Genomic DNA, 12,788 nt, shown 5'->3' with positions numbered 1-12,788 from the left:
GTATTTCTGAAACACATTTGTTTGCAAATTGTTTTAAGGCTATCTGCCAAATACTTTCAAAACTGATCTCCTTTCCCATATCCCACCAGACAGTTCAGCTCCTCAGCCTTCAAAACAATCGAGTGCTTTATCCAGGAGCACGCCAGGGAAATTTTCTAATTATAAAACTTAAATGTGTATTTCTGGCCCTGAAGCAAAATACAATAGCTCAAGCCATAAGTAAAAACCCCAAGGCCAGCAACTGTTTTTTTTTTTAATATTTGAAGAAAAAAAGCCATTCCCGACAATATGATACTCATGATTATTCAGCAATGCAGCAATTAAATTTAGCAATTTTTCCTAGATTGTCTATAATGCCTTAATATCACAATTAAAATACTGTGTGGAGTGAAAATAATTTTAATTAATTAACAAATGTCCTGGTCAGTAACAGTAGGAATACAAAAAAGAGTGAAACAAGAGTGGAATAAATGCACTTCCACCTATCACAATTTTGGTATCAGCACATCCCTTTCTAACTTCAACTGAGTCATCCGATATGGTGTGGTTTTAGCTATATATTTCAATTTTAAGCACGCCTGTACACTTTCACCAACTTTTTTATTTTTGATTTTCATCCCGGAATTGAATTTGTTACTGTCATTTCATGTCAGAGACGTTGCTGGTTCCTACTCTGCACTGTTCGGGAGGATAGCTTTGCCCAATTGTCTTACTGTGACAGTGAAAAACAAGCATGTGTAACCATGGGTACAGAAAAGCAAAACAAAGGTCAAGACGTACATTGTCTGCAGAATGCTTTAAATTTTCTGACTCAAAAAAAAAAAATCAAGGCTGACAAACAAGGTTGGAGTGAAAAGAGAGACAATCATCTGCAAACTGCTGACTTTCAGACCATTGTGTTATTCTGATGTTCACATGGCAACCACCAATTTGCTGAAATATATATATACAAACAGTGGTTGAAATGGAAATCCTAGTATAAGATGCTACTTGTCTCTGGAGGGGGGGGGAATTATATTCTTCAGGAGAAACAGCATTCCCAATTACTTCAAAAGCTCTGGACTCTACTCACAGCATTTAACCTGCATTCACATATAACCAGACTTTTTCTGTTATGAAAGGACAAAGTTAGAAGGCAATAATTCGCAGTTTAAGAATTTGACAGCTTATGGTGAAGTCTGGTCCCTTTAGAAGAAAATGCTAACATGGAGTCTGACAGCCATTGTTAACTACCATTTCACCCAGAAGAAACATTTAGGAACAGGAACTGCTTTTTTGAAGTGCCACATTTAAGAAAAACATTAAATCACACTCCGGCTATAAATCGTAGCTTCAAAGGACTGTGGGAGTGTGGAACAAGCTTCCAAACTATGTCGCTGAAGCTGATATACTGGCTCCTTTTAAGAAAAACCTTGCAGACACATCATAGTGACTAGCAACCAAATAAATGTCCGCCTCTCATTTGTAATCTTTCTTCTGTTCTGTACTGCAGTATATATGAAACGTTATACCACTTCCAACATCCATGGAATAAGCTGTAGTTTGATGGCAAACTTTGTCATCAAAACTAGTAGAAACAAGTAATTGGAACAGATCTCCTTTGTTTTATTAGATAAATGTTCAACTCAAAGATGTTTTGGTAAAAAACATTTTTGTTGTTTTTTCTGTTCTGAAAAGCACCGGGTATGGAAAACCCTTAAATATATATCATACAGTATATACCTAGGCAAAAAAAATTGCCTGCTCCTATAAAAGTACAGTAATTGTGAACATTAATTAACTGAAGAGCCAATCACCAATGACATTTCTAGCTAACTTCATAACTTCTCCTAACATTCTGACACTGCAATGCAAAGTGGTCTTTGTTATTTGAGTGGCATTCTTTATGAACTGGATTAAACCAAATGTGATGACCAGCTCAGCAAGAAAAGCCCTCAGGTACTTCCTTTGTAAGGCCTGAACTTCACTTGAATAAAACACGCACTGGTCACACTAAGGAACATTTTATGATCCATCAGACTAGAAATGGCTTTCACAATTTTATGCACTCCACATAATGTTTACTACAGTATGTGAAGATGAAACTGTTTAAATGAATCTGGTAATTAATCGATTTAGTCAGTTTCAAAAACACGTTAAGTCTGTCACTCATAAATATCATGCAACTTCAGCATCATGGAAGAAGTCCTCAATGGAAATTTATTTGTGGAGCTGGGACATAATCCAAGTTTTAGAGAAAAATCACATTTATTTTCTTACACCCATTTGCAAGTACACTTCACCATTCAGGCAGCTACGTAGTGCTGTAATTCTGAGTGAGGGATTTCTGGCAACCTAATTTCTTGTGACGGACAGAGGCCTGATTCCACTTTGCTGCACATTACAACAAACTGTTCCTGTCACTCCTGCTGACAAATAGAAATGTGATTTTGCCTCTGTATTATTATTACCAAATAGCTCATTCTGGACACCAATTCAATAATTTTTCTAATTACAAAAAATCGGAAGATAGCAGCTGAAAAATCCATCCTACACACATTGCATACTACAAATAATTTACTTACACAATATAATAACATAGCAGCAATAAACTAATTTAATAATGGATTTGAAAAGGTTTAAACCAGCCCTAGCTGTAGCAGACATTTTATTTTATATTTCAAACTTAGGATATCCAAGCATTACATGATTTAAAGTCTTTTATGTTACAAATTTTATTAAAAACCTAACTTTGAGGCACAATTTAAAATTGTATTCAGGATGTATCACAGATGCTATTAGCAATTTCCTGCTCAAATTCCTTTTTATGGTATTACATTAGAAATGTATAACTAAATGTTCTCAGACCTTTTTGGTTTACAAGCTGGAGAAAATAGGAACTCATAAAAAAGTGAATTTCTTGTTTATTGAGAAGGGTGACACACTGCAGCCTTAGACACAGAGCACTGCTACCTGATCACAAATAGTTACTTATGTGCAGCAAAAAATGAACATGTCAGATAACTGGCAGATGTAGGAGTGATGAGCTGAAAATCAGTATCAAATTGTACAATTTTCAAACTGGATGTGCACTCATAATGTTAGCAATCCTTTTATCCTACACACGCCATCATAAAGGATATCTTCCAACATGATTTGGTTTGTCTGGAGAAGCCTGCAGAGTTCCCCATAATATGAAAACAACTGTTTCTGATATGATTTACTTTGTCAGTGACGGCATGTCCAGTAAAGCTAATGGCCCACTTGGCAATCCTCTGAGCTCTCAAAGGCTACACCAACTGTGCTTACGTTTTCAAAATGGCCAGGGACGTTTCTTGCCTGTGAGATGCATCCCAGGCCAGAAATGAAGAGAAATTGCCGCACATTAATAGATGAGCTCACATATCATGGTATTTCTGTGTGACAACGTTGCCTCCTCTCCCGCCCTCTTTAAATTGACAGCGCGGGTGTCATGATGACGTCAGTGGACCTTCACCTCAAAAAGCATAAAGACAAGCACAACTTGAACTCACATCCACAGAGTCTTCAGGCTGTCTGCTGCACCCGGAGGACACTCCAATTAAAATCTGAAACAAAAAGGGGTTTATATTTTGAAACACTTGAAGAAAGACGGCATGATAACCGTTCCTTGACCAAAGAAAGGTTATTTCACAGACTGATCAATGCCACGTGGAAGAGCAATAATGACTGAATGACTGCTTAAGTAGATATGTAATGGGTCCCAGAGCATTACTTCAATTGAATTCGATGTCTAACCCATCTCTCCACCTTTAATATAGATTAAAAAACTGTCCTGGATTAATTCCATGAGTGCTTAAATAGTCTCAATCAACAATGCTTGTCTCTGCTAAATAACTGGCTGAATTTTGTTAGTGAAGTCTTTTTTTTTTCTTTTTTTGGGGGGAAAATAGTGGATTTTAAAAATACAGCAAAATGAGCCAAAATCCTGTATTAAAGTTACTGTATTACTACTACTGTTATTACTGCAGGTAATAAAAGAGCGTTTTGAGAAGTTGAACTGGGCATAGGCTATCACAGCTGACCTTGATTTATATGGGGAGCTCGCTCAGAAACCTCCCACCTTTCACCTCATCCTCACCTCTGAATCGTCCTGAGATATGCTCTCCAGTTGTTTCTTGAAAAGGGCCTGGAATCATACAAATAGCTCTGTTGTAAAGAGACCTTCATTATGAGCTACTATGCAACTAATCACTCTAAGTGAGGTCAGCAGTGTGAAATAATGACCCTCTAGAGTGCTCTGTAATGGAAAGTGCGAAGTCATGGCTTAGCCTGTAGGCAGGCAGCAAGGTATTACCATACACTTCATGCAGGTCAATAGACCCCCCTTCCCCAAAGGGTTATGTCTGTGACCTCAGGGAAGGGCACTTAATGTCTTCCCCCCTCTTCTAACATTATCTTTCTTTCTATTTCGGTCCTGCAGAAGTATCTTGGTGGTTTTTGGTCTCCTGGGAACCTCTGTATGATGATTTGTGATTTAAGACTGGCAGTGAAGGGGAACCACAAGCAGAAAGATATGTTGCGTCTGTGTTTGAAAGACATGTGATTTAAAAGCCCAGCTCAGCTTCTTATTGTGTGGGAACCTACTGGAGATGTACTATAAGTCATAGCTGGGCACTGGCGTTCGGAAGTCTGTGCCGCAAGTGCAGATCTGTTTGAAAGACACGGAGTTTGCCTGTCACACTTGTCTCGATGTGAGGTATTTCCCAGCAGCGAATTTTGATCCTGGCCAAACTGAAGATTTGGCTTTCCCCAACCTGAACTGTGCACGTACCACTGCCCTGCACCACAACCCCAGCCTCCGGGCCCTCTTCCCATTCAGAGCAGCACAAACCCTTTGCTGAAACTGTGGATGTGGCTCTGCCCTTTATTAAATTGCCCAAATGGTTAGCAGATAAAATGTTTGTTTTACCCCTAACACTCTTAAAAATGCTGTCAGTGGAACTTCATTATGTGGTGCAAACAGAAATTTGCTGGCATTGCGGCTCGTTTCAAACCATCTTAAAAAAAATATCTCCCAGGCTCCCATAACAAAAGACTGTCAGGAGGGAAAACGGCCATAAAGGCAGCGCCGAAGGTTTGTCAAGAGCTTGTTTTGATCGATTCTGTTATCACCCAGACAGAGCCCCTCCCCCCACCTCCACTCCTCCATCCCCCATCTCCCTCCCTCCTGCATCACTGCATTAAAAAAAACTATACCCAATAAACCAAATCCCAGCCTCTCCCCAGCCCAATCTTAATTAGCAAGGCTCAACATATCTCAGCTAGATGAATGAAGGGCACAAATGGGATATTCGCAGGCCAGGTCTAATCTGATCAGATCACAGACAGAGAACCGAAACAGTGAGCCCTGTCTCCTCCCCAGCCATTTGTCAGAAATAAATATCCAATTGACTTAAAAAGAGTGATAAGACTTTCTTTAGCGGGATTGATAGCCTGTTTTCCTCCTCTGACTTTTCTCTCTGTCTCTCTGGCTTGCTCTTGTGTGCTTGTTTGTGTTGCCGAGAGTTCTTCCTGGAGAGGGCTGGATGGGTGTCAGAAGGAATATGAAAGTCTGCTGGCAACCTTAAGTTAATGGCTCCCAACACATTAGGTATCAACACAAAGATCTTAAGGCTGGTCAAATACATCAGCCGTCGCTGGCTTACTGGCAATTAGTCATGCTGTCAGCAGTAAATAAGATCTGGATTACAAAAAAGTAAACAAAGTAATACAAAGACAGAATTTTAATAAGGAAGAGCTGTACTGTTCAGCCCAGATTTAATGGATTTCTGGAATAGGTTAAAGAAGTGTGGTTTAATTCAGAAATGCCATGTTTATTTAACCCTGAAATATGCCTAGTACTGAAATAATGTTGGTCAAATAAAGCACAAGTGTTGTACTGAGGAGCAGGGATCACAACTTAAAGGTAAAAAACGGTTTTAGAGACTGTGAAAATAATCTCAGAATTAGGATGGACAATTTAGGAAGTCCTGTGAAATTCCTTTCCAGTAGTACTGGGACTGCATGCCAGACTAATATTAATACCCACAACCAATTGCACTGCATGCTCTTAACACACACCGCAAAAAGGAAGTGTGTTCCTTCTAATGAATATATACATATACAGTATATGATTTCCTCCTTCAGTATTCACTGACAGCATTCAGACAGCAGTTGGTGAAGATACAATTGTTAATAAAGCCTTAATGCTTAATATTTATAGCAAAGAAAAACTCAAAACCTCCAGGGCCAAATTAGAGTCTCTCTCTTTCTTGTTAGTCAGTCATGATTTTTATAAAGCACCTGTGCTAAATATTTTAGCAGGCTGACACATTTAGGATGCAATATTGCTGTTTGTTATAATCCCCTGGGAACAGCAGAAACATACAAAAGCCCAGCTGTGATTTCTTATTCTTCTGCCTAGCTCTGACTAAATTACCCCTGTGCTCCTTACAGGGTCAATACCCTTCCCATTACAAATCAGCATACTTTAACTTGCATATGGTGTTACTAAGAGTTTCCTTTGGATGATATCATCTCATATACATTGTTCCTTTTTATTATTCACGTTTGTCTATTGCTGTTCTGGAATCAGTCCAGAGAGAAACCATACACTGCCCCAAGCCTAATAATTAGGAATGTCCTACACCGACAGATTAAAACCTCTGATCTTTTCTTGACTCAAACAAAATGACAACAACAATGTCAATTTAGTGTAGCCCTTCAAAAAAAAGTGAAACAGGAAACAGGGACCATCTTATTAGAAATAAAAAATGCATATAGTTTAAATCAAGGAGTTAGTGTTTGCAGCTGGAGGTCAGGAGTGCATTCGCGGATGGGATTTAATCAGTGCAGCCATCAATCTTAAATGAGAGGATGGAGACACAATGGCCACCTGTTCGGGGCACAGGTTAAATCTACCTCTGTTTGAAGACATTACCATATGGACCTCAGGCGGTCTATCAATCTACACCTGAAGAGAGAAGTGCGCTCCCAGAAGTGCCAGCCTTCTGAAAGTCAGAGAGTGAGAAAAGGTCAGGACCATCTGACATAAAGACAAAAAAAAGAGGAAGAAGGCCGAGGGAAAACAAACAACCCAAAAAGGTCACTGATCCCACTAATAGGGCTGTTGACGTGACATTGTGAAAAGATAGACATCACCAAAGAAGGGGAATATTTGGACATTTGGAAGTGAGCATCAGCATATCTAAAGCTAAAAACACAGCTTCAGCACTGTGTTCATCCATATTTCTATAAACACTATGAAAAACCCCTTGTTCTAAAAGTTGGTGTTGTTTTACTTGAAACTACCAAAACAGAAAGAGGATTTGCTTTGTACTTTTGCGACTCCGGTTTCTTTTATGTAACACAGTGCCCCAGCAATAATGAAATAATGGGCTTTGTATCTCATAACATTTCAAAGGAGGTTGAAGAGCAGTCCACAAAAATGAAAAGTTGAAGAAAATAAAGTTTTCTGAGAAGTGCTGTGTGCAGAGCGTTTCAAACACAGATGCGCAAACACTGTTGTGGTACAGTGAAATAAAAATCCCAGTCGGAACACAAAACACACTTTGTCAATATAAACACATTACATTGGCATAATTTGAGTACTGTATACCAAGTATAGTATGCCCCTGGGAGTAGGTTCATTTTGAGATCAGTATTACATTCTGAATGTTAAACAAAGCATTCTCTTTAAATTAAAATCTATTTTAATTATATAAAAACATTTCTATTGACAAGTAGCATACAGTGTTTGGGTAGACAGTGCCACCACAAAACCTTTGGTGTCAATTGCCTGGAGCTGCCCTCTACAGATTGCCTAGCACAGGACTCACACAACTATTGGTACACGTTTCTGTTGACTACTAACACTACTAAACTGGGTTTTTGGCGCAAGAGGTCAGATTCTTTTTCAGTGCTGTGGTACAAAGCGTCATGCAGTATGGAACAACCATCTGAGATAACAGTCTCTGTGAAACGAAAAAGCCAAGATGTCCAGATTCTTGAGGGTGTGCTTTAAGACAGTGGGGCAGTTACTTGATTGATGTAAGATTAGCTGCTTACATCAAGAGCTGTCCATATCTCCTCTGATCCCTTGCATGTTCTGCATGATCAAGAAAACTAACTGATGCAGACTTAATTCAATGAGGACATCTTTTATCCCACATTCAATCAAGCTCAATCAATCAAGTCAATAAATGCATATTGGTTTATGGGCAAGTGCAATCAGCAGACTATGTGAAAAAAAAATGAAGGGATAACATGAAATTATAATGGCTTAGAGTCGACTGTATGGGGTGAAAAACCTACAGGTTCTGGTACACTATGGGGATTTCTGTAGGAATGGTGCATAATGACTATGTACAGTACAGTATGAGTGGAACAACATATACTTGTTTTTCATGTAGTGTTTATTTGTACTGATTGTATGTTTTTTTGTAGATTTCTGTGAGCAGAAAACATAGCTGCTTGGATTCAAAACAAATTTCTGAGAAATTAGGCATTATTATTAAATTAGGCAAGTATGAGCATATTGGATAGTAGTATGGGCAGCAAGGAAAAAAGAAGTCATTTAATGACACAGAAGACATTGCATATAGGTTTTTGCAAGGTGGCTCCAAGAATAGTCATTTCAGAACCTTTCAATACAATAGCCTTGGCAATCCTGACCTTTGCCCAGGAAGACTTAGATTAAATCCCTGTCCTGCTGAATTGTAACACCTTCTATTACCTGTCAAGTCTCATCAAGATAACTCTTAAGTGTTCCCTGAGAGCCTATGACCTTGAACTCAATGGGGCCATGACCTTCGATATTACCGGCATACATTAACTTCACCGTGTGTGGCCTGTGCTCCAGCCTTGCTCCTCTGATACTGAATGTTGTTTTCCGCAGCTTAAGGCTGCGCCCCGGCTCCCCCTGTACTCTGGCAGAAAATGACAGCGAAGTACCTTTGCCCTTTAAAAACCCTCAAACGCCTAAGGACATTGAGAACTCAATATTGCCAATATATCTGAAGTTTTGTGCTCAGAAGCGCAGCAGGCAGTTTTATATAAAGAACTCTTTGCCCTCTGATAAAAAGAGTGCTGGACATTCTGAAGATCTCAAGTCTCAGTTCGACTATATTTCTTCCTCTAGATAATCGTCTTATTTTTCCAAACATATTCTTCGTCTAATCCTGTTTTTAAAACATATTTATGCTTACAAGTGCGCTGGCTGAAGTCACTTAATCACATGCAGTTCTGAAGACCTTAAGAAACAGTATTTATATTTAAGAGGAGATTTTTCAAAGAATTTTGAATCCTTATTTTTGGGAAATAAACATTGATATTTTATGCAGATTATTTGGACTTTGCTTGCATACATCTGTAACTGGTATCAGCTTTCAAATAAGATACTAATGTAACTGTGTAGCTCAAGGTTTAAAATCTCACTGATTCTTCGTTACATATCTTTAGCTCTTAATCAATAATTGTTCCTCACTACACCTTATATTCTAAGTGGATGCTTGTGGTGTGGTAATATTAAAAGATAAAATGTTACATTCAAGAAACACCCCTACTTTTAAGACGAGACTGAGATTACAGTTGAATGATTGCAAATTAAATAACAGCCTGATTTAGAATGGACTATCTTTCAAAGGACGATTCATGCACATAATTGCACTCCTTTTAGATAAATCAGGAATAATTATACACTTAGCAGTGCTACACTGTTATTTATCTCATTCGCATTACTGCAATGACTGTATGGTACAGGGACAAGGACACAATCAAAGTCGGCGATGAGCGAAATTGTTAGCACTGGTTTGGCAATTGTGATATTGTATATCTAACAAGATGACAGTAGGCAGGGGGGACAGTAGTGGGGGAGGGGTTGAGGTAAGAGTCAATTTCATTTTGGGGGGTTTACAAATTTTTGACATACTTTGAATACTTCATCAAGGGGAAAAAAAACAAACGTTACAGGAACCCCTTCTTGTCATTTTTAAGAAGGTAACCCCCCTAAAACCTATCCATTCCCATTTATCAAAGCAATTTAGACACTGTTTTTATGAAGATAAAGCTGCACAGTGTTCTACCTGAAGTCATTTCAGTTCACAGTCAGACTCAACATCTACAGGCATGAATGCACATTCACTCTTCTCTGGAAGCCCTTAGATTACTACAGCTTTGCGATTCAAGCCTGAGGGGAGCTGACCCGCTGACCCAGAGAAGCTTTGAAGTCATCATCCGTCTCCGCAAAATCCTGCAAATAGCAGGTGATCACCTCTTGCACGGGGAGATGGCTGAAAGACTTGAAGCACCAGATCGATGCCTAGCCTTCTGTGGTAATGAACTGGTTTCACACATTCTGTGTGTTTACACAAGCACAGTTGTGGTAATCTGATTTATCAAAAGCTTTCGACTCAAACTCCCCTCAGGGCCAAAAGTGATTTTGAACTACCAACTGTAAGCTGATGGTATGACTTTGATTTTGCCAGAAGGCACAACCCTATTTTCTTTTAAGAAAGTGAACCTGATAATTTGCACAAACAGAACCAATTAATTAAACTGTCACAAAAGCAACATAATGCAGAGACTGAAAATGTTTGCCTAATAGATGAATTGGTTGTATATTTAGAACTTTTGATATTTTTAACGTTAAACTCATTGTATCACACAGAAGAAAAGATCAGCAAAAATAAAAGTTTACGGTACTTTATTTAACTATATGTTACCGCACAGATTTAACTGATAAATTAGTAATTACCACATTAAGGATCAACTGCATACAATCTAGTGATGATTATAAATCTGTGATTTAAAACCTGTTTCTACTGAGAAATAGCCAAGTGAAGGCTTAATACTACATATTTACATAGTATTTACAAAGCAATTTGGTCCTCAATAACAACCATTGCCAAAATCAAATACTGATGAGACAACAATCCATTCCATATCTTTATTATTAGATATTATTAGATTTGAAAGTGAGTTCTTTAAAAAAAGAAAATGTGAACTGTAATTTAAAAAAATACAACTCAACCACAAAAGCAGAATGAATAATATAAAGTAAAACTATTTTCTGAGCCAGTTGGCATCTACCAGCATAAGGTTTGATGGAAGGAACTTGAAGATCTGTAATCAGGCAGATGATCTACAGCAGCAAAAGTAGTGCCTCAGGCCAGAGGGCTAAAGGTCACAGCAACAGTACAGAAAACAGGTTTCAGGCTAGAGATACATTCTCAAATGTCATAACTTCACATTATAACAGCTTTCCCAAAGAATAATTTTCTACACAAATTGACTGTCTTTCCTGAAAGGAATCCTGATCCAGAGTGCAAAATGTAAAAGTCCTCAAAATAAATGTTATCAGACTAATTAACCCTCAATCATCGGAGAGCTTTGCAAAGCGCTATACTGTACATACCGTATAGAAGGAGGACCGATTCATCATCCTCTCCATGATTTATAACTAACAGTAACTCCTTTCTGGGCAAAGAAAACTCAGCCTGTCCCTCTCATTCTTAAACCTAACCGTAACCTATACTATAACCTTAACTGATAATAACCTGAATTTAACCTAGTGGATCTTGTTTGCCCAGGGCACTTTACCATAACACAAACCTGCACCTCTGACACAGCAGCGGTGGGGTTTGTTACAACCTTCCATTGTGGACGTGTCATCTTCTAGTGATCCCTGGGAGTTGCTAGAAATAACCACTACGACAACCCACCCGTCCTACTCCGTTCACACATCTATATCTGAACCATCAGTGTCTAAAATCTATCCTGTTTCAGATAACCTTAATAAAAATCAATCTAAACGGTTTGTCTTACCTGGGGGAGCTAGCCAAGAAAAAGTACTCCATTCAGAGCCTCTGATCTATTCAGGAGTCTACAATCACCTATTTAAATAGACCTTAACCTGCAACATGTGCAGCACAATGCTCTGTTGCAACCACATGCCAATGCCTGCACTTAACAGACCAACCTTCCAGACCATTGCCCTATAACCAGTACACTGAACTCTGGTGATATACCTGGCAACCCCCCCCCACCCAAGTGACAGCACCTCTGTAACACCAGGGCAACTGCTTCAACAACATGGCAGAGTAGCTTTCTGGTCTCTGTTTGATAGCATGAGCCCACCCTGACCTGGAGTGTGATGCTCATCACCACACTAGGCAGGTGCTTTTACTACTAGAGTCACTTCAACTCCCTTAATAGGGTTTGATTCAAATGCAATTATTTTATACACGAAGAACCTGATCTGCTAAACATTTACAGTAGGTCTGATTTAAGATTTACAACCACATGAAAATAGCCGCCATAAAAACAAAGGCACAAAAGATTCATGATTGCAAAACCTGAGATCAGCCATCAAAAAGGGTTTTTAAAGGTTTTCAATTGAAGTGCATCTTAAAAATTCAGAGACCTTACCATCAGAAAGGTCTGCGGTGAAACCTTTTAGGATACTGTTTTTTTTAAAAAACTTGTAAACAAAGTTTTTGGGGAACTCAATAGGAACCACAGATATTCTTCAGAGGGAAGAAAGTCTGTGTACATCGCAGTTTCAAGCTGGCAGAGCTTGTGACAACTGTTATTTTATTTTGCTAATTGGTCCTTTGCAGCTTTTTCTCCTGTGAAATGTATGTGAACAAACAGCTTACCCAGATGTTTATTATGCCAAATATGTGGTAGCAGATGGAATAAACCTTTGAAGAACAGGGAATAAGTTTGAGGGTACGGGTTGGGGTGTTTCTGAAGAGTTTGACAATAGTTAAAGACATCAGTTGTCTTCC

The 12,788-nt window shown here is 38.7% G+C and overlaps 1 protein-coding gene across 23 annotated transcripts in view; it reads right to left on the bottom strand.

Annotated features, from left to right (window-relative positions):
• Positions 1–12,788, bottom strand: part of rbfox1 (RNA binding fox-1 homolog 1) — a 644,752-nt gene that overhangs the window by 451,232 nt on the left and 180,732 nt on the right. For 22 of the 23 annotated variants that reach the window (XR_015928571.1, XR_015928572.1, XM_088613235.1 and 19 more), the window contains one exon: positions 3,513–3,566. The exons of the other annotated variant lie outside the window; for it this stretch is intronic. Coding sequence is in view for 20 of the 22 variants with exons in the window: in XM_088613235.1 (XP_088469361.1) it covers positions 3,513–3,566 (54 nt within the window). In the remaining 2 variants the exon portion in view is untranslated. The remainder of the gene's footprint in view (positions 1–3,512; positions 3,567–12,788) is intronic. 23 annotated transcript variants of the gene reach the window in all.

This window comes from Lepisosteus platostomus, chromosome 19, assembly GCF_059453375.1.
Source record: "Lepisosteus platostomus isolate fLepPlt1 chromosome 19, fLepPlt1.hap1, whole genome shotgun sequence".
Classification (NCBI taxonomy): Eukaryota; Metazoa; Chordata; class Actinopteri; order Semionotiformes; family Lepisosteidae; genus Lepisosteus; species Lepisosteus platostomus.
The sequence above is the reverse complement of the archived record's forward strand: the minus strand, read 5'-3'. Positions and strand labels throughout refer to the sequence as shown.